Genomic DNA, 23056 nt, shown 5'->3' with positions numbered 1-23056 from the left:
ATTGACGGGGAAATCTCTAGAACTTCTAGCTCTCAAAATTCATCTTTCATACTTTTTAACTTTTTTACACCCCACTTGCATGTGAATTACTAGATTTACTACATGAACCGTAAGTATAACTGAGATATTAATGTAGGATTTAACAATAAAACGGCTCTAGAGTTCTATTCAAAATGTGAATGAAAGTTTGAAAGATGGCGAGTCGCATTCATAATAATTCACATTGCCATTGGCATTGGTCATGTTGAGATGGAGTGCAGTGACGCTTGTCGTCAGTGTTTAATACTGTGAGTGTGACTCTCATGTCAGTGACTGTCAGTTTAACCAACAATGTGAACAATTCTTTTAGTTTTAGACTTGGATATAACTTGTTAGATCATTAACTACACACTCGGTTTGTTTCTAAAGATTAACAAGTCGTATTCAGTGTTTAGGTGAATTTGTGTAGACCCCTAACGTTACTAAGGCCCTAGGACTCAGGAGTAGATCTAGACTACGATAGGTAGACTTGAGGTTGGACATTTAGTTTCTACCAACTTCTTCTTGTTCTTCCTCCGCTTTTTCGGAGATCAGCGATCCCATGGGCCACAAGACATATAACTAAACAGAAGCACAAGGTAAACATCAAGGCAATGGACTGATAGCAGTCGATCGCAATAGGTGCATTTTATGGACAAAGACGTGAACAGAAATAGCCGTCTGGTATTATTGCTATGGTATGGGGAATTCTTTATTAAAATCATTTTTGTTTAAAACCAAAAGCTTCAGTCTGATGTCGATGGTTGTTTGGCTCTGCTGACCGCCTCCATTTGGAAGGTTGACAACAACGTAAATAGACTCTAGATCTAGACCTAGATCTAGTCTAGGCCTACAATTTTTGATTTTGGCCTTATTTGGCTGATTGATAATGATTTGAATTTTCAATACTTTTAATTTATAACTAAAGACAAAGTTATAGATCTATAATCTAAGTCAGAGATCTGACTTAAAACAGTAGTCTAGTATTGACATTGTTTAAATGTTCAGTTTTTCTTATTTTTCACCAGGATTGTGAGAAGTGGATGATATCTCTAGACCTACTCTTAGTGGTAGACTAGGTCTAGGGTCTTCTTAAATTATTAAACATTGGCACTCATTGCTAGAATTGTAAGTTAAGTCTCGTATCTCAGTCAGGAAGCACAACAACAAATTTTATTACAGAGTTCTTTAAAATTATGCCACACAGCATTATCAGATCACAGGGAAGTAGACCGGAACGCGTGAATCCAACGTACATTGGTGGAGTATGAATGATGACAGCCAATTTTGGACACAAATAGACCATTTGACTGAAGATTTGAAGAATGAAGAAAGGGCCCGGAAACTGAGAGAACAGTTCTGCCAAACAAGAGACCAAGACGCTGTCAAATATGTGAGAACACAAGACATCACAAGGTAAAATGATTAATACGTTTTAAGATTTGTACAAACAATAATTGGAAGGTCCTTTTTCTTTGATTTTAGTTTTTGTTTTAGCTACTTGCATGCACATTCATCAGCATTTTACCAGACAATATTTCATTTAAAAAAAAATCACAAGTAGGGCCTAGAGTCTTTTGTATGCTTTGCTAAACTTAAGTTTTGTGAACCCATGTTATTTCTATGTGATTTCTGATTACATGTGAATTTTTCTGAGGTAAAGAAAAAGGGGGGACTTGTTAATAAAATAATCTTATAAAACACTTTATTTGGGTTGTCATATCTTAAGTTTCATTTTTTTATACTCCATCCAAATGGGGGCATTTATATTGATGTTTTAATTAAAAGCTTAATCTCTTAGTCACATGTACAAGGTACTATAACAGCTGGTTCTAGGTTTAAGAAAAATGATTTTATCTGAAATCCTGACTAGACCATTCATTGCAGTTACACTCAGATTAATTGCTATGAAAGTTGAAACTAATTGTAACTTCTATCATTCTAAATGTATTGCTCTCTCACAGACAAGAGGTGTTGCACAGGATTGAAGCCGTTGTTGAGAATGTGGTGACTTGTATTGCAAGGGGAGAGGCTCTGTATCTTAGCTACGGCAGGAGAAACAGCTGGGATAGTGTGAGGTAGGAACAGTATTCAGCAGTGGGAATAGCTAATGGGGCACATAAGAGACACATGAACCCCTTCTCCCCCTACCCCCATTTGAAGAAGGGAAAATGAAAATATTTATAAAAAAAAGAGAAAAGGGGGAGGGGGAGGCAAGAGAAGATGATAGACTCTTTCCCCACTCTTACGCCACTCGACAGCTTTCTTTTAATTAGTATTACATACACCTTGGACCATTTGCTTGATCCAAGCTATGCAACTGTTATCAAGTCTCCATTATTATACCAGTTTTAATGTTGAAAGTACTGTTGTTGTTTTTTTTAAATGCATTTACAGTGTCTTGGAAAAATTTAACATTTGTTACAAGCTATTTCAAACTGGGTGTATCATATTGTCAATACTAGAAGATTGAATGTATTGAAAATAGAGTGATGAATTTTGATTTCAGTTAAGAAACACCCAAGCTTCGTAATTGAAATGTAATTCATCAGGATAATTCAATAAGAATTACAATATCTAATGACGTCTTCAGTTTGTTGAACGTACAATTTGTAAGTCAGAATCTTGATCTACTACATGTATGTCAACATCTCATGCAGATAGCTGTGTAAACACATTCATATATTTCCTTTTCTTCTCTGCAAGTCACACTCTTTTTTATTCATATTTTTTATTGTTGTATCTAAGTTGAGGGCTGCGGGCACGTCAAGCTACTCTGCTTATTTCTGTAGCCCTCCTGCATCTATTTTGTTTATTATCTGTATAAAATTATATACACTTAAAATATTGTATCAAACCATATTATGTTCATGGAAATGTATGATGAAAACAAGAAAAAAAGATGCAGAAACCAATAAATCAAATCAAATCAAATCAAATAAATACATGTACATGTAGATGGATCCAGATGAGAAAAGAAAATGGCTATGCCCCCGTTTCAAGTACTAAGTTAGTTGCTGTCTGTGCTATGCTTCACAGATTTTGGCGCTTTTTACAGCTTCCAACTTTCTCCTCCTGTCCTTTTTGACAATCATTGACCTACCTCTGTATATATAGAAAATAATGAATGTTTCAATTTCTACTTATCTTCCCTTCTTTAATTGCCTCTTTCCCCACTCCATAAACCTCTCTTTTCTCTCTCTTCAACTCTCTCCTCCCTTCAACTTTACTCTCTCCCTCTCTCTCCCTTTCACCTTTCTTTTTCTTTCCCTCTTTAACTCTTTCAATCCTTGCCCCCTCATTTTCCTGCTTTTTCTTGTACTGTCTGTCTCTCTGCCTGCCTCTTTCTCTCTTTCTCTCCTAATTCTCCCATCTCCTACAGTTTCAGAGAAGATGTAGGACTGGAGATGAAGAATGATGCAAAGATGACAGAAGTGAGATTTGATGTACCGACCTCAACAAATAGATTTAGTAAGTTTAAACACACAGATTGATATTTTGTAATGTCCTAACATGAGCAAAGCCTTCAAATAAAGCAAATCCATTATCTAAAGCAGATAACAGTTATATTTTGGATTTTGAATACTTAATGATGGTCAAATAGATTACGATGCTGAAAAATCATAAAAACCTATACAAAAAACAACATGTAGATAAATTTAGGCTTTCAAGAAAACTAAAAGGAACTAGCTTGGAAAAATTTTAATCATTGAGCTATTGTATCTTCTATCACTGAGTAATGGATAAGAACTCATAAAAATAACAACAAGGAAAATGCTGTAGTAATAGACTATATTGATGTTATCCAGAAGAGGCATTTGAATATATATAATCAAAATTCTGTTTGTTTAATCATTTACTATCCACCTTCTAGCCCTTATGTTGAAGGTTCTAGCCTTGTGCTACAGACTTGTGCAGACTGATACATATTCAACAAAAAGGTGAGCTTGCATATAGTAATCAAGCCAGATCCTATTCTACACAGCTAGCATATCAGTGTCAACAAGTTTTAAGGTTTCAGTGATCAATTCAAACTTCTATTCAAAATCTTGTATACCTGTACATTGGAACATTACCAAAAACATCACTTATTTGATGTGAATAGAAACAAAATATGTTGAAGAAGTTGAAGTTTGCGGGGATGGAAGAAACAAGGACAGAAAATGAGATGATGAAGAATATACATGTACACACTATGAATATGACGGACAAAGAAAGCGGACAAAATATACAGTTCCTCAGGTAGACAAAGGAACATCCCTTCACTGCTATTATGTAAAAAGGTGAATATGCATGTGACACCTGTTCTACACATTTTTACATAATAGCAGTGAAGGGATGTTCCTTTGTCTACCTGAGGAACTGTATATTTTGTCCGCTTTCTTTGTTCGTCATATTCATAGTGACAGGTACATGTACATGCTAAATGCTGCATATGAACAAAATGTCAACAATGGAACATTGAGCAAGCAACGGTTTTTTAATTACATGTGTACCTCAGAAAAAAGACACAGGCAAAAATATTCAGAGAAAATAGACCAGATACTTTATTTCATCAATGCCCCTTCCCATCAACATGCAACATTAGGAAATAGTCTTGTGTACTTCCACATGTTGTTGTTTTGTCTATGTACAGGGACCTGTATTACAGTGATGTTCAGTCATTTGGCAGCCAGTCAATCGTTGATGACATCATTGACAACCTCTGCTGTTTATTGCAAGTACCAAGACGATGCCTTCACGTTGTAAGTTCACCTTTCACCTTTCACCTTTCATTCCTGATTTTAAAGCTTAACTGCACTAGTTTGGCCCGCGGGGATTAGACCTCCCTGCGTGTTCACTGGCAGGTGGTTGTCTCATCAAAACGGGTACCGCTTAGGCATTGTTGGCTATATATAGGGCACAAGTAGATACAAGTAGTGCAGTCCAGCTTTAAGCAGACAACAATTGCTCTATGGTCGATTTCCTTCGCCAACTGAATTTACTTCACTTTTTATTTTTTAATTACACTGAAATGAAATGTAACTTCTGTATTGCTAACACTAGTAATGAGCTGCTTTTCATCAGCTCTGATGTCATAAACAGGTCCTGCATCCTACTGTAAAAATAAGTTTAAAGGTTTAATCCACTTTGTTTCCCTTTCTGACCAGCTGGCTACATCAAAAGGGTTGGTCTATGGAGATCTGTGCTTCACTGATGCTTCCGGATCCTACATAGATTGTAGCAACAATAGAACAGTGAGTTTGCCATAGAGCGACTAGTTGCTTATTTCATCACTAGAGGGCTGCCATCATGAACATTTGCTTACGTTTATTCACTAAACTGTTTGTATTGAGAATTTAGGTCATAATCAGTGTTTAGGGACATCTTCTAGTCACATCTTTGTTAACAAGAGTTGGCTGAACTCTATGCAATCTTCAAAGATCTCTCTCTCTCTCTCTCTTTCTCTAGCATTGTGTACTATTTTTTCATACTTAAAAGAAAATCAATATACGAAGGGGGCGTGCTCACTAAAAAGCATGGCACCTTGATAGCATTTGAACATGATATCAAATTCATTTGTGTTGCAAATGAATGCAATTATTTTTTTCTATGAAATTCTATTTTATTGTATCTCCTCTTTATTACAGGGAACACAAGTGACAAATCATGTTGGGGGAATTTCAAGTATCCTTTAAAGATACTATGTCCCTTTTGCAGCCATCATCAAATTCTGTAGAATTTTGTAGGAATTATGAATATGTAATATATGCCCTTTCTGTGAAATTTAAATGTTAGCAGTGTCCTAATATTCAAACTATGCAAGGAAACCTGTTTACTTGCTAGACTTCACTGTCAGACACCATTGAGTGACTGACTGGCCTTTTTTTCTTCTTTGGTAATAACATACATAAAATGAGCTGTAAAAGCATTTGTCTACATCAGGCCTTCTCAACTAGTTTATTAGAAGTGCCAAAACGAAAAGAATTTGTAGTTGAATTGCCACCCTGTAAGGTCGACTGTGCTGTGAGGGAGCGTAGTGAACGAGCCGAAAATGGGTGGGGTCCAGGGGCGAAGCCCTAACAGGGGTAGCAGGGGGCTGAGCCCCCTGAAGCTGGTAGATTTAGGGCTTTCTAAAGGCCCAAATGGGGCATTTTTAGCACCATTTCATTCCACAATATAATCAATCGTAATTTCATATTGATGTGAAAAAATTATTAAAATTCCTAAGTACAATTACACAAGGGGTATATTTATATGTAGTTTTTTTGTGTGCAATAAACACAGGAAATGTCAAAATAAAGTGAAATTAAACAAACAAAAACAAGATGTTTCCAGATATTGGCAATGTTGAATCGTCTCATCGTAAGCTAATTGTTGTTCGGACCTTTTAGATTCGTATAAAATGGTAAAAAACAATAAATTCCCCCTTTCTTCCTGTTTGTTAATAAAACAGGCATTTAGGGCTCGAATTCGACTGCAACTTCTTGATTTAGCTGAGTATTTAATTCTAAAATATATATTCTCTTTTTTTCTGTTTTTTGTTTTGTTGTTGCAACAGTCGCTTGCCACTCCGACTGACCGTAAGCGCCACAAGTGGCACGCGCGCCGCCAGTTGAGAAGGCCTGGTCTACATCAATAACCCACTTCTTGTAATGGCCAAAGTCAAAATGTGTGCAGCACAAAACATATGACCATAGAGCAACCAAACAAGCAGCAACAACAATAAAACACTGATTTTTATGAACCAGACAAACAAAGCAGTTTTGAAAAAAGAGAAAACGGTGAAATTGAATTACATGATGCATGTACAAATAGTTCTGATATTTAAAAAAAGATGAATCGTGAAAACTTAATGTGTTTACATCTAATGAAGATCACCATCAAATTTGAGTCTTTCTTCTTTGAACTTATTTTCTGAGGTAAACTTGGTACAGTGGTTTTGTATTAAATAATGTTGTTGAGTTTACATTGACTATTATGATGAAGCTACATAGAAGCTGTATGTTAATATCTTATGAAGATAGCCATTAAACTAAAGCATAAAAAAAAGATGTATCAACTGGATCATGTTAAGATAAACTTGAGATAGTTGATAGATGCACGTTTTGAATGGGCTCTTATAAACTGATGAATTTAAACTACTGGGTATAGGTTGTATGTAAGCAGACGTGAGTTTATGTGGTGTCCCGCTTTGTGCCCTACCTACACAATGACCTAGGTTCAATACCCAGTTACACCTTTGTCATTGCGATGATGTTATACATCTGTTTCGAGAAATGCTATAGACATTTACACATATATCTATTAACCTAACTTAACCACACACTCACTTTTAAGAGACAAAATTGATACAGTATCTAATAAAGATAGTAAGGGTTGTTATTGTTTATTATATTAAATTAATTTTCTAAGGAAACATTTTGAAAGGTTTATTGTTGTTTGGTCGGTCTATTTCCATAAGGTCTTCACCCAGTACGTCTACTATCCACATCACCTGATCCACATGGTCTTAACAATCACTTTGTCTAATAGCCATTTGGTCTAATCTCCAATAAGTCTACTGGGTGGGCTGGGTGTAGACCATTTGGGAAAAGACTAATTGGATAGTAGACGAACTGGTTGTAGACTAAACAGCAGTTCACCTTTTTGCAGACAGTCCATACCAGGAGGTTATTGAAAATCCAGTCAATTTATTGAACTGAAATCGAGTAATAGTTGAAAAGAAATTCAAACTCCTTTCATATCTAATGAAGATAACCAAACATAATCATCACCCTTCCATTTTTTCATCCATTATTTGACAAAATATCATTGAATTTAAGATAATGAAGTAGTGATTGTTATAAATTAGGACTTGATTCATAATGAAATAAACAAAAAATGGTTTGACATCTTATGAAGATAGCTTGTCAGAATGGATGAATTTTAATATTATCAACTGACTTTTTTCTGAAATCACAAGGATACTAACATTTATACAAAGGTCGTAAATTACTTGAGTGTGTAGCTTATGCACTGTCAAACACTTATGAAGTTCAATCAAAGATATCTTTAATAATCTTATGAAGATTACTAGCAGGTGGAGCTAAAATTTGAATGTATACCTCATTTTATAAGATCATTTTGTAAATATAAAATGAAATCATTACTTATTCCAAATTTGTTGGTCCTAACAGTTATTGGTCACGTGAGCTGTAGCTGTTAATGTTATCCAGTACTTTCCTTTATCAAGATTCTAATCTAGACATACACAGCCATGCTAAGTTTGTGTTGATCATAGAGAAAGATGCTACCTTTCAGAAGATCATAGATGATGGACTGATGGACAGAATGCGGAACTGCATCATTATCACTGTGAGTTTCAACTTTCAAGTTTATTTGTTTTACATTAAAAAAAACAGAATTCACATAAATGATAAAATTATAACATAATATGAAATATACTCAAAGTATGAAATTATATAACCAAGTCTTTGTAAAGACGTTGAAATTAATTGTATTAAATGGTAGGTTATACAGGGTGAAATGTGAGGAACCTATTAAAAAGCTCAGCTTGTAGATTATAGGTTCCCCTAAATAATAGAAAGATTAAATGAAAACTTACCGTTTGAAATTTGATCTTTATTTTATGAGGAAGTTGAAGAGGGAGATTACGTGAGAAGCCCGCTCTAGCATGTAAGTCAATCTTTGAAGCCGAATGGGACTACTAATCCAACAACGTTGTAATCAATAGAAAGATCTCTATAAAAGAAAAAACTCGAACTTTAACCGTTTGGGAGGGAAGCGGAGGGCACGTAATCTCCCTCTTCAACTTCCTCATAAAATAAAGATCAAATTTCAAACGGTAAGTTTTCATTTAATCTTTCTATTTTATTTCGTAAGTCTCGACGGAGACTACGTGAGAATTTAAAGCCAGTAGTCCCATTCGATTCTATGAGCAATTACCTAATTGCATAAACTGGCATAGAGAAACTCTATAAACAGAAAGTAATGCTAACTTACTACTGAATATATATTATAACCTTGCTGTAGGAACACGAGTTCGTATCTTTAGACACTCTATTAATTGCTGTTAAGCACTGCATCCGTAAACTTCTTGCCCTTGCTCTCCAAAGGCCTGTCATAGAACTTTTGGAAAGTATTTTCCTTTGCCCAGCCTGCTTGAGCCAGTATGTCTTTAAGAGGTACATCCATCCTCTTGGCAGTCGACGTGGATGCTGCGCGAGTTGAGTGTGCTTTAAACTCGGTGTTGACACCTGCGCTTCTCATCGTTAATTTTATCCAACGCGAAATTGTTTGAGAAGACGCACGATGATATGGCTTGCGATAGCAAATTAGAAGGAATCTCTCCTGACCCCTAATATCCTTGGTTCGTCGAAGATATTCTCTCAAATACCGAATGACACAAATGCGGCTATCCGCTTTATAAGCCGATACCTGAATGGAGCAACCACTACGCCCAGGTTGATTTTGCTTAAGTTTCTTGTCGAGAACACATTCCATATTCTTGTCTGTCAAATTCATCTTGTCCAAGTTCATATGGTATAATGTTTGAACTCGTTGTGCTGAAGTAAGTGCTAGAAGCATAACCAGCTTGTGTGTCAAATCCTTAAGCGGGAGCTTGGTTGCTGGATATAGCTCCCGTAAGTAGTTCAGTACAATTCCAACATCCCAAGTCTTGGTATATCTAGAAACTGGGGGCCTAAGATGAAAAACTCCCCTCATGAAACGGCTAATAGTTGTGTGCGATCCAACTGTATGAGAATCATTCTCCAGAGTTAAGAAGGAGGCCAATGCACTCCTTGCCGTGTTAATGACACTATAGCCAGCATTGCCATTATAGAACAAATCACTTAAGAATTCTAACACATTCTCAGCTTTTGTCTTGAGTTTGTTTAAATTCCTCTGCCTACAAAATGACTCCCATTTCTTTATGTACACTTTATATTGTCTTTTCGTTGAGTCCTTCCAAGATGCAGAGATGATATCAACAGTTTTTGCGCTCAGGCCTTGTTGTCGGTAGCAGCAGCTCCAAGCCTGCAACAAAGAAGATCAAGATTAGACAAAGGATGAGAGAGGTTTGACACAGGCTGTCTGAGAAGTTTCTCACTTTTGGGTAGGAACAAAGGTTCTCCAATAATCATATCCTTCAAGAGAGGGAACCAAGCCTGTGTAGGCCAATTCGGGACTACTAGTAAGCCTACTGCCTTATCGGCCATAATTTTTTGAATGCATTTTGGGACAAGACAGAAAGGAGGGAAGGCATAGAAATTCAGATTTCTCCAATCTAGTGTGAACGCATCCACTGCCAAGGCATGGGGATCTGGTCTCCATGAAACATAAGTAGACACCTGTGCATTAAGCCTAGAGGCAAACAGGTCTATGTCAGGGATACCGAAATGTTTAGCAATGCGTTCAAACTCCCTTTCATTGAGCATCCATTCTGTCCTATCATTGAATTTACGGGACATAGTGTCTGCTTCAACGTTATCCCGGCCCGCTAAATGTGCTGCTGTTATCCAAATGTCCCTTTCTATACACCAATTCCATATGTGTGTGGCAGCCTCATTACAATGTGGGGATTTCACGCCCCCCATTGCATTGACATACGCTACCGCGGTGGTATTGTCAAGCCGTAAAAGGACATGCTTATGAGACATATTGGAACAGAACGATTTAAGTGCCAGGCCAGCAGCAAGAGTCTCTAAATAATTAATTTCATTACCCTTCGCTATCACTGCCTCTTGACTGTTCCACCTACCCCCCGTATGGGTGGTCATGTTAGTTGCACCCCATCCTGCCCCACTGGCGTCTGAGCGCAATTCCAAATCAGGGTTTCTACGGTTTATCGGCCGAAAAGAAGAGTCAATATGACCAATCCACCAAAGTAGTTCCCTTCTAGCTTTGTCCAAGAGTTTCATGGGCCTATCAAAGTGGCCCCTATTTAGTCTCAATGAAACTATCTTTCCTCTTTCTAGTTCGCGATAATGCAAAAGCCCATATTGAGCTGCCGGAAAAGCTGCAACTAGTTTTCCTATAACCCTTGCAACTTGCCTAATGGAGGGAGTGGCATTTTCAAGTAATGCTGTACATGTTCAATTTTAGTTCTTCCTTCTTATCTGAAGGCAAGGTCACGGTCATGTCAATAGAGTTAAGCACAAACCCAAGGAATTTGATTTCTTGAACCGGTTCTATCACCGATTTAGTGGGATGAATAATGAACCCCAATTCAGAGAGCAGTTCTGAGGTAGCTGTAACCGCCTTTGTGGCCTGTCTGTGAGACCTACCGATAATAAGGGTATCATCTAAATAGCCTAGTACAACATGGCCTGCATTGTGTAGTGAGGCAAAGGCCGGTTTCAGCAGTTTGGTGAATAGGCGAGGAGCAGAGCTAAGCCCATTTGGGAGTGCTTTATATTGCCATAACTGTCCTTCCCAGATGAAACGCAAGTATTTGCGCGACTCTGGGTGAATTGGTACTGAATAGTATGCATCTCGGAGGTCGAGAGAAGCCATGAAACAATCTGGCGATAGCAGTAAAACTGCTGAATTAATGTTATCCATCTTGAAGTGCTGATAGGCTACGCTTTTATTCAATTCAGACAAGTCAAGAATTAGTCGAAGACCCCCACTCTTTTTGGGTCTGGTAAAGATGTTAGAGATAAATTCTCCTTGTGAATGACTACAGCGTTCTATCACATTTTTTGTCTCGAGACTCAGAAGCTCTGAGCTAATTTGTCTCGACTCTAAAGCATTACGCTTGAATGTATGAAAAGGTTTCTCCCTCGAGGGGGGAAATCGAGCCGGATCAAACTCAATTTTGTAGCCTTGAACAGCACTCAAAATGTATGGATCATTGGAAATTGCACGCCATTTATCATGAAAAGACTTTATTCGACCTCCGACAGGCAGTGTGTATTCACTAGAAATAGAAGAACAATTTTGACTCACCTGATCACTGGAGTCAGGTGCCTGTTTAGCGTCTGGGACTACTTTTTCCCTCCTCGGAAAGGCCTGCGTTGGCCCGTCTGGGGTGTTTGAGTGTGTGGGGCTGGTCTGCCCCTCCACGACGGGCGGCGCCCTAAAAAAGGCCTGTTAGTGTTCATGTTACCCGCTCCAGGGTTGTGTCTTGCTGTGTTGGAAAACCAACCAGCATCTCGGGCCTGACGTTTTGCAGCCTCTGTATATCTCCTGTAAGGATGGTAGCTGGGTTTTGGAAAATTTGCGGCACCTCTCATAACACCTGCAGCCGCCTTATGTTGGTCCTGAAGGTCTTTGACCTTTTTGCCCAGTTCATCCCCGAACAGGAGCTTTGTGACCGGGTTAGCCGGCTTGCAAAGATGAGTATAGTTCTTATTCATGTCTGGTCTAATCATGTCTTTTCTCATGCAGTTCATTTCAAAGTTTGCATTACAGAGGAGTGCGAGAGCATCCTGTTGCGTATCAGACATGTTGTGAGAGTCCAAGGTTTGGACGAAAGCTCCGATTCCCTTTGTCAGTGCTTTTTGAATCCGCTGAAGTTTCAAATCTCTGCTACGAGTCTCGGCGGGGAGATTCTCCCAAATTGCGGTATTCACTTTTGGAGCGTCCATCAAAATGCAATTTGCAGGGCATGGGTACTTGGTAGCTGTTTCTTCAATTGTTTTTTCCTCCAAATTATGTCCCATCAAATAAGATGCGGAGTTTGCTAGCTCTGAATCGAGCGGCTTCCCCACGCCTGTTGGCACTGCAAATTTTGCGGCGAAGGAGGGGACCGGAGCGTCGTCGCTGTCAAGCCCAAATCCAGCGGGTTCCTCACCGGGGATTCCTCCGTGTTCCTCACCGGGGTTTCCCCCGTAATCGGCTTGCAGCGGCCCGCTGCTACCCGCTGCCATGTCATGATCATGGTTATCCCAAAATTCATCCGCCGTTGTGAAAACGTTGTCGCCTTCCCGCTGAAAATGCGGATTTTCTGAAGACGTAGACGTAAATGTCTGTTTGGGCAATGCATCTACCACTTTAGTGAGGAGTCCCTCAAAGTGATTCAGCCGCTCTTTGAGCGATTCGATCTCGGGACTTGGTTCCACATGCTTTTTCTTGGAACTACATTTTTTCGGCGTAGTTAGTGAGGTAGACGCTTTTTGCTGAGTCGGCACTGTCGAGCGCTTGGGCTCAGGATGACAGGCTAGTGAAACCCCCGCACCAGGCTTGGCTGGATGCGACGGCACGTTCTCGTTTGCTTTGCCGGGAGCACGCTCCCGCTCGGCCGAGCCCGATTTATCTCCTTCTGACATTTTCTTCTTAGAAGTAGACATGAATTGAAAGTTGTCTAGCAGAATCAGTATAATCCAGAAAATAATCCAAATTGGAAGGGGCTAACTAAAACCCAGAAAAACTGACGAAAAATCGATAGATTGACGAGTCGATTGTAGTTTCCTGCAATCATTGACCACGCGAGGAACGAATTGACTTACATGCTAGAGCGGGCTTCTCACGTAGTCTCCGTCGAGACTTACGAAATAAAATAACTAATATTTGATAGAAGTGGTTGCAGTGGTGAAGGACGTAACAATAATAATAGGTGGGCAAGAAGGCCTTAACATAAGATGATGTACAAAGTTAAACAAACAAAAATTGCAGAAACAGCAAACAAATTAATCTATTACCAAAGGAATTTTACGATTGTCACCTTTAAATATTGTGGTTGACCCAGTCTTAAAATGTACCATGTCTCAAGAACAAGATCTATCAATGAATTTGTTGACACCACCACCAGCCTAGAAAGAAAAACACTAAGTGAAAAGTTTCTCATATTTTTTTCTTTAATCTAACCCTGGTCAATTTTGTTTCTGTGTTTCCTATAAAGAAAAATACAGCTAAAGACAGACTATTTTCTTTGAATGTATTAAATGATAACCATGGAGCTTAAAATCTTCATAACAAGTCTACTCAATCGGCTTAAGATGTGCACTTGTGGATGATGTGATGTCTTCTTAAGTTGAAAATGTTGAAAGCTATTTTCAGTGGCAAATTTGGTCATGATAGCAAGATGCTTTTAAGAAAATCAGACTAATTATTAGTAGATTAACAGATCAGTGACATTTCGAAAAATCATAAGAAAGTGATGAGTTTTTGAAAGTTGTGAGGATCTTCAAACACACACACATTTGTTTATTCTTCAATGTCTCAAATTATACTTTAGGGTAATGTTAACACCAAAATGATGGTTCAAAGGAGCATTAATTTTTGACAAATTGTAAAAATGATAAGAGTTATAATTTTTTTTAAAGTTATGAATATTTTCAAACATAGTACACTTTGAGAGTCTAAATCATGTAACTTTAACTGCTATATTTTTCTATTTTTTTTCTTAGGGTAAAGGTTTCCCAGACATTAACACCAGAATGATGGTTCGTAAGCTCTGGGACACCCTGCACATTCCTGTGTTTGCTTTAGTAGATGCTGATCCACATGGTGAGTTGAATGAAGTAATAATACCATACATGCTTTTTCTTACAATTTGTAAAGTTTATTAAATTTACTGACAATATTACTGATATTGTATTGAAATTCAGTTTGGATTATTTTAACATAATGCACCAGTAAACAAAATATTATTTGGTTGTAGTAGAAGAAATGAATATACTATCAGAAATATAATCAGGAGGCCCGATGGCTCAGTGGTAGAGCAGTGGTCTCGCAACCGGGAGGTCCCCGCACTTGAAACAAAGTTATTGCGCTTGTGCCCTTTGGTCCTTCGGAGAGGAGTTAAAGCCGCTGGTCCCCTGGTTGCTTACTTACATGTACAAGCATGTACATGCTGTTAGCAGTCAGGTAAAACAATCCTCAAACATCTTCATCACACCGTGAGTCCCTCCAGATTCATATTGATATACATTAACACAATGCAAACACAATATAAGAATGAACAGAAGTTCAGTCTATAAAAGAGCTTTAAACCAAATACACTACTACGTGTAGTTTTAAATACTCTTCACTCAATGGAAACTATATAGAGCCATTATTTTTAATCATTCATTGATCTCTTTTCTCGCAGGCTTAGCTATCCTCTTTGTGTACAAGTTTGGATCTAGGGTAAGTGATTCATAGATACATGTTTTGTATTATGTGCATGATCTATTAAATAACTTGTAAATTAATGTTCATGAGTTATGAATCCTTATCTAGTATTGTTTTTGTTTCTTCTTCCTTTGTCCTTTTTGTGAATTTCTAATGGAGTCATAGGGATCCATTGATTATTGATGTCATCTTAATTATTGTTATTCTCATTTTGGTAACTAGTCTTTTTCTTGACACTGCCCTCAATACTGAATGTGCACTCAGCTAAATTTTTGGAGTTACTGAGTCCATGGGTTGTTATTTAATTTGTCAGGTGGGCAAGGAATGTAAATGAAATCACATTGTGGGCCACAAATTAGTATCAACCATACCATTGACTCGGCAAGGGGTGATGACATTTTTTCCTTAAAATTAAAGAGTAGTTCTCCCAATATTATCATGAATCATTTGGTATCAAAATTGTTCCTGTTTTATTTAATTTATCATGAATGTTTTCCTGGTAGCATATTATGATAAATACTCTGGTCCGTTACAACTATTTTGTAACATTAGTAATGTTAAAGTGAGTCGGTAACATTGTTGAAGGTTGATGAAAAAAATTGATTAAATTTTGTATAAAATGTTACTTACTATATTCCTTCTACTATACTAACCCTCTGACATGCAAAAAATCCTGAACAAATTCTCAAACCACAAAGATATCTATGGTTTTCTTTGAAGGCGTCGATGTGAGGCACCCTCTAACAGTGATTAACAGTAAATTCTCCCAACCATTTTGAATTTTCCCAACCGTTTTTCCATGAGAAAAATACATAAAACAGGCTTTAAAAATCTGTCAACACTTAACTGTCTGGAATGGAATGTAGAGCCATTTTATTGCTTTGTGACGATTTACATTCACCTAAAATATAATTAAATTGTCCTTGTCTTGATGCTGAACAGGTTTTGACAAGTAGCAGAATAGAAGTAGAATAATATAGTTGGGAGAATTAAGGAATCGATCAGATCAGTTTTTCCCAATTTGTACCATAAATAATGATCCGTTTTCACTCAAATTTTCAGATTATCTTTAATTGTACATCTAGCATTGAAGTCACTACCTTAGCACCACTATCTCCCATCTGAACAATGTTACCAAGTCCCTTTAATAGTATAGCGTTAGTGGAATAATTACGTATCAATGATAATGCTGGTGGAGCCCATGTTACCTTACCAATACTTCCAATTTCATTATTAACCTTCAGTCGCTGAGCTATGAATCCCACAGCCTGACGGTCCCATCAATACGATGGCTTGGAGTATTACCCTCTGATGTCAAAGGATTGCGAATCCCTGAGAAGGCACTTGTACCACTCTCTCCGTCAGACCTGAAGAAAGCTTCACACCTCATGAGAAGACCCTTCTATAAAGAACTCCCACAATGGATGTCAGAGGTTCGTCTATTAATTGATTTTTTTTTATCAATTTGTCAGAGTCCGGGGTGGGGGGTGGGGGGGGGGGTTGGCTCTCCAAAGGAAGCATTTATTATGAGTTCAAACTTTCTTCCTTCCAATAATTGCAGAATAATAATGTATCCTGATAATTACACTGCTTCAGCTTGTAATTAATTTAGATGCCACCTTTCATGTAGTAGATTAATTTGAAATGATTTCAGGATGTTGCTCAAACTGTCTTTGAAATACAGGGTATATTTGATTGAAAAAGAAAAAAAAGGATGTGTATGTATCAAATGTATGTGAAATACCAGTACCATTTAAACTGTCTTCAGCTGCCCATAATATATTTCATGAATGTTATCATTGCTGACAGCTTCAAGAGATGTTGCACTCCGGATACAAGGCTGAAATCCAGAGCTTAACGGCCATCTCAGAGACCTTCCTCACTGATGTCTATCTACCGACTAAACTAAGATGTGGAGGATGGCTTTGAGCAGATGGGAGGAGGCACAACTACACGGTTCATAGTCTCTAAACAAAGGGATGCCAATTTTCAAGCAAAAGCCTAAATTCAGGCCCTAGCGATTTATTTCAGGCCATAGTTTAGGTCTTTTTGTGTACAAAATAGCTCATTCTTGATGATTTTCAGGCCATCTGGTCAATTTAACTGGCATACCTGTAAACAGTATACCTATAAAACAAACAGTTTGCATCGATGGACATGCAAATCCTTTACATTTTGTTGCAGTTTTCAACTTGTATCTTGCATTCATTATGAACAGAATATCTTCATTTTTTTTTTTGGAGTTTCTCTCTAATTACACACCTCAAATGTTTCTTTAAATAGTCTGTGATAATCAGTGTGGCTTATATTTTCAGTTTGTTCAATCCGATCTATGCCGGTCTTTCTACAGACTTGCAAGATAGTGTTTTAAAAGATAAGTAAATGAAGTAAAAAGGTTAAAAAGAAAACCTTGATGCATGAAGAAACAGGATTTTAAAAAAAATCTGCTCGTTGGAATATTAATTTTAAAGATTCTTAGTTCTTGTGATACCTTTAAAAAAAAATGTACATGTTTCTCATCCTTTAAGTTATTATGCCTCCGTTACGAAGTAGCCGGAGGCATTATGTTTTCAGGTTGTCCGTCCGTTCGTCTGTACGTACGTCCCGTTCTCGTGATTGCGTTATCTGAAGAACCGATTGATGGATTCCTGCCAAACTTTGGTCATGTATGTATCTTGCAGAGCCAATGAACTGATTAGATTTTGGCGTCACGAGGTCAAAGGTCACAGGGCTCATTTATGTATGCAAAAACAGCTTGTGATCGGGTTATCTGAAGAACCGATTGATGGATTCCTGCCAAACTTTCGCCATGTATGTATCTTGCAGAGCCAATGAACTGATTAGATTTTGGGGTCACGAGGTTAAAGGTCAAAAGTCACAGGGCTCATTATGTATGCAAAAACAGCTCGTGATCGCGTTATCTCAAGAACCGATTGATGGATTGCTGCCAAACTTAGGTCATGTATGTTACTTGCAGAGCCGATGAACTGATTAGATATTGGGGTCACGAGGTCAAAGGCCACAGCGCACATTTATGTATGCAAAAACAGCTCGTGATCGCTTTATCTCAAGAACCGATTGATGGATTCCTGCCAAACTTAGGTCATGTATGTATCTTGCAGAGCCAATGAACTGATTAGATTTTGGGGTCACGAGGTTAAAGGTCAAAAGTCACAGGGCTCATTATGTATGCAAAAACAGCTTGTGATCGCGTTATCTCAAGAACCGATTGATGGATTGCTGCCAAACTTAGGTCATGTATGTTACTTGCAGAGCCGATGAACTGATTAGATTTTGGGGTCACGAGGTCAAAGGCCACAGCGCACATTATGTATGCAAAAACAGCTCGTGATCGCTTTATCTCAAGAACCGATTGATGGATTCCTGCCAAACTTAGGTCATGTATGTTACTTGCAGAGCCAATGAACTGAGTAGATTCTTGGTTCATAAGGTCAAAGGTCATGGGCTCATTATGTATGCAAAAATAGCTTGTGAACGCATTCTCATTAGAACTGACTGATGGATTACTATTTAACTCAGTTGTTTGTTCATCTTTATTCAAGAAAGTATACATGTAACATAATAATAAAGATGTGACATAGAACCCAGGACAGAGATTTGTATTACATTAAATGCATCTCATGCAGGGTTGAACAATTACAATACACAAAAACAAAACGGAAAAGAGAACATTATAACATAAGTGTTTTAAATGAAAACATTAATAATTCCTAACAAAATAACAAAAACAAAAATAATTATTACTTTCTTAGTTAGCAATGCCTCATAATACATTAACATACCGTTCGAAGATCAAAGATTACAATAATCTTGATCTAAGGAGACACGAACGAACGAACCACGGGAACCTATCTCCATAGAGAAAGAGAGAGAGAGAGAGAGAGTTGAAGAAGGGGAGAGAGCGAAAGAGAGAGAGAGAGAGAGAGAGAAGGGGAGAGAGAGAGAGAGAGAGAGAGAGGGAGAGATAGAGAGGGAGTTCCCGTTATAACAATTTATATACGTATCCTAATTTAAAGCAATTACACCGCCAAGTGTTGTAGTGATTCCAATTGAGTTCAGATAGGCTGTAAAAAACAATATAAACCCACAGAATATACTTTTGAAATATTACTTTTCCCAATTACATAATTATGCCACACCTTACATTCAGGTACCGTCATCATATCTGTCAATATAGTAGCATGCGTAATCAAACCACGAGAACCTGTCCCCACAGAGAGAGGGGGAGATAGAGAGAGAGAGAGAGAGAGAGAGAGAGGGGAAGAGAGAGAAAGAAAGAAAGAGGGAAAGGAAGAGAGAGAGAGAAAGAGGGAGAGGGAGAGAAAGAGGCCTCGCTATTGCAAGTCATACAAAGTAGTTAAACCACTTACACTCCCAAGTGATATTTTGATTGCCAGGTGCGTTCCGACCGGCTGTAAAAAATAACATACGACCCAAACAGTACGGTTTTCAAGATTTCATTTCTCAGTTGTGGATACCTTACTTTGCATTTACATGTTTTCAACATATCTATAAGTCTTTTCTTGTTGTCAGGAGTTATCAAACCTCGGGAACCTATCTCAATACACAGTAATTTGGGAGTCCAGCCGGCCTCTGAGATATCATGTATAAGTCCGGCGTACCTGTCAAGCTTTCTTTGGTGAGCCTGTTGAATGTTGGTTTCAAATGGAATTGTCAACTCAAATACTAGTATTTCCTTTTTTCTAAAATTAATGAAACATAAATCAGGTCTTTGTTGTGTTGGAACAATGGTTGGGGGAACCGTCCCTCCACTGATTGTCTCCCCTTCCACGTCAGCATATACTTGGTGATCACTTTCAAGGCCGTTCTGTTTGATGCTGTTTAGCAGATTATGTACAATGTTATTGTGGCGCCACGTGTATCTATTTAACATTTCCTGACAATTATTAAATACGTGATGCAAAGTACCTTTGGCTTGACATAAACTACACAAGTCATTTATTCGCTTACCCCATCTATACAAGTTTTTATTACTCGGCAGACTATCAATCGCTGCATTTATTGCAAATTTCATAACTCCTTGTGGTAGATTGAAGATGATGGACTTCATTATGTATGCAAAAATAGCTTGTGAACGCATTCTCATTAGAACTGACTGATGGATTACTATTTAACTCAGGACATCTTGCAGAGCCAATGAACTGAGTAGATTTTAGGGTCATGAGGTCAAGTTCAAGTTCATTTATGAGGTCAAAGATCAAAGGGTCATATATGTATATGAGAAATTGCTTGTAATCACGATATTCTGAGAACCTGTTAATGGATTATAATTGAACTTGAATTCGAAAAATTTCTTCTGTTTTGGTTTGTAAAATTGCTCTATGACGGAGGCATCAATTTCGACTGCGTGCAGTCGAAGTTCCATCTAGTTTTAAAACTGCTTCCTGCCTTTGTAATATTTATGCATGCTTGTGGTGAAACCAATGGTGTAAACATGTATGTATTATTTATTGATACTGGTTATGTGTGTAGGTTAGATCATACTCAATAGTGTAAATATAACCACAGACAAATGGTTCCTTGTGCTATGTTTTTAAAACCGAATATCCAGACTAGTATTTGGTGCTATTCTAAAATTGTCTAATGTAGCTGTGTGCTTTTATCTTTATCCACCCCGGAAATGGGTCATTTAAATGGAGAGAACTAATTTGTATATGTTTCATTGTTTCAACAATGTACTGTGCAATCAAAACAACAACTAAAACCAAGACGTGCATACAATGTTTGCCTATTTGTAAATACGGTACAAATGTGTTTTATTTATTCATTTGTAAATATTTGTATTGAAGAAGTATAAGTATTTATCTCATAAACTATATTTTGATACCAGTATAAGTACTATAGATTAACGGGACATGCCTTTAAGAAATGTAGAGGCAATATTCTTATGATGATATTGCCATTATGGTTTATCTACAATAATATAAGTGGTTAAAGGTACAGTTGGGTTCTGGTCATGCGATTTCATTGTGAAAGAAACGTTGTGGAATTGATCAGAAAAGGTTGATCATCTAGCATCTAAGTATTGGTGTGTACTGCAAGGTTCTGGAATCATCAAAATGATAACAAAATTGGCACAGTCTTAGTAAACTTACCAGCACTGTACACATACAGATGTATATGGGACTACACGAACATGTACGCATAAAAGTCTGTCCCGATTTTTATTATGTTACATGCCACATTTAGAATATTATGGCATTTGAAGAGCCATGCTTTTCAGGGAACGTTTTTTCTCTGATGTTCTTCCACACTTGCATAATACAATGATAACACTCACAAATTATTGTTCACCTCTTCCCAGAACTCAACCTTCTCTTTAATTGACAAGCACATTTTATAACATTCAGCTCAAGACTGGTTGTAATTTTGTGCTTTGAATACATTTTGTTTCTCAAGAACCCATTAAAGATGTTCTGTTTATCAAGCCAGATTTGGTCTCATTGTGATAATTTTGTTTTTTTAGAAATACATTTTTTGTTTGTTTTTAGTGCAAAACTCGTGCCTTTATGCCCTTGAGTTTATTTGGACTTGAACACTTTATGTTAAGTTATTCATTTCATTTGTATATTATATAATTTGAGAGATTTGGCTGGTCAGTACGTGAATGACCAATTTTATGTTTGCAGAGAAAATATTTTAATAAAGTTTTATTTATGTTTCAATGTAAACTGATTCTTTATTATTGATTTTCGTATGAGAATTAAAATAAGATTATGCAATATGATAAGAAAGTTATGTGTGGGGAAAAAGAGACAAAAGTAAAGAATGTAGATATAAGAAAGGAGAGACTGAATGAAGAAAATAAGAGGTGAATATAAAAGTAAATAGAGATTTGAGAATATAGAAACTTAGAAGAAAAATAAGGGGGGATTTTAAATGATAAAAAAAGGTGGAGTATGACAGTATTTTCTTTGTTAAATGTAATGTAGCTGAGATAAACGATTCTGGAATGGTGGTCTCGCAAAACGGAAGCTATTAAATAAGCCCCGTCAAATTTGATTCTTGTTCATTTTTTTTTTAAAAGCAAATTTTGGAGAGGGTTTTATGTTATTTGATATTTTGTCTATACATAAACATTCTACTGGGTCATTCAACATAAATTTTCTTATTTTAATTTCATTTGCACTTGGGCTCAAAAGGAGTTAAAAGGCAAAATATCCCTAATTGTAACCTAATTGTTTAGATATCTTCAGATTATTATTCTAAAATTCATTCACAGTGAGGAACAAAATAAACAAATCACGAATCTAATTTTATATCCTCACATTCTCTCAGTCTATATGTTCATCACGTCTATTCAAATTCTCTCAATCATTTATACCACTTATTATCATTTTTAAAATACATCATTTAAAAGGTCTCTCCCTTTATCATCTTCTTACAATCTGTTTACAATCTTGATTTCTTCCATTCAAATCCATTTACCTTTATAAATTTCTATGTCTTAAAAATCTCTTAGTTTATTATCTTCTCACATTCTCTCACTCTTTTGTTTTCCTCTCTTTTAAATCATCTCACTCCCTATCATTCACAAATTCTCTCCCTTCATCACCTTTTCATATTCTTGCAATCTTTATCTGAGTCTTCCTTTCAAATTAAATCACTCTATCATACATCTCTTTCATGACATTTTTTCTCCTCACTTTAACCCTAAAAAGGCCGGGCTATTTGAGGTCTTAATACGGCAGGGGGGGGGGGGGGGTGGGGGCATTATGCCCCCCTAAGATCTCGGTCTAGGAAGGTCCAATTAATGTGAAAATTAGCATGGTGATAGATTAAAGTATATTGAATTAGATGGTAATGTTTATTTTATTTCATGTTTATTTATTTATTTTTTATTAATATTTTTATGACAATATGCACATTTTTGAGGGAAATATACTTACAAACGCACATTTGTGAGAATTACATTTTTTGTTTAGACATGTGATGATATTTTGTCACCTAACAC

General features: G+C 37.1%; 2 protein-coding genes across 2 annotated transcripts; one reads left to right on the top strand and one right to left on the bottom strand.

Moving 5' to 3' along the window:
* Positions 1–1231: 1231 nt before the first annotated feature.
* LOC579828 (meiotic recombination protein SPO11-like) lies at positions 1232–17536 on the top strand. The gene is made up of 12 exons (XM_030983311.1): positions 1232–1434; positions 1983–2096; positions 3401–3489; positions 3893–3959; positions 4655–4763; positions 5169–5255; positions 5649–5685; positions 8246–8355; positions 14355–14454; positions 15038–15075; positions 16305–16493; positions 16870–17536. Exons 1-12 carry the CDS (start codon positions 1286–1288, stop codon positions 16987–16989), a joined length of 1209 nt encoding a protein of 402 aa, XP_030839171.1. The 5' UTR covers positions 1232–1285; the 3' UTR covers positions 16990–17536.
* On the bottom strand, positions 8864–13507 carry LOC115923104. The gene is made up of 2 exons (XM_030983310.1): positions 11953–13507; positions 8864–10038 (listed from the first exon to the last, which is right to left on the bottom strand). The coding sequence occupies exon 1, from the start codon at positions 13293–13295 to the stop codon at positions 11991–11993; it is 1305 nt and encodes a 434-aa protein (XP_030839170.1). The 5' UTR covers positions 13296–13507; the 3' UTR covers positions 8864–10038; positions 11953–11990.
* Positions 17537–23056: the final 5520 nt, after the last annotated feature.

Source organism: Strongylocentrotus purpuratus, unplaced genomic scaffold, assembly GCF_000002235.5.
Source record: "Strongylocentrotus purpuratus isolate Spur 01 unplaced genomic scaffold, Spur_5.0 spur5_scaffold_13, whole genome shotgun sequence".
NCBI classification, from domain to species: domain Eukaryota; kingdom Metazoa; phylum Echinodermata; class Echinoidea; order Camarodonta; family Strongylocentrotidae; genus Strongylocentrotus; species Strongylocentrotus purpuratus.
The sequence above is the reverse complement of the archived record's forward strand: the minus strand, read 5'-3'. Positions and strand labels throughout refer to the sequence as shown.

Coding starts and splice junctions, on each gene's coding strand:
- LOC579828 (XM_030983311.1), top strand. CDS start 1,286: ATGAATGATGACAGCCAATTTTGGACACAAATAGACCATTTGACTGAA. Junction 2,097..3,400: donor AACAGCTGGGATAGTGTGAG/GTAGGAACAGTA, acceptor CATCTCCTACAG/TTTCAGAGAAGATGTAGGAC. Junction 3,960..4,654: donor GATACATATTCAACAAAAAG/GTGAGCTTGCAT, acceptor GTCTATGTACAG/GGACCTGTATTACAGTGATG.
- LOC115923104 (XM_030983310.1), bottom strand. CDS start 13,295: ATGTCTACTTCTAAGAAGAAAATGTCAGAAGGAGATAAATCGGGCTCG.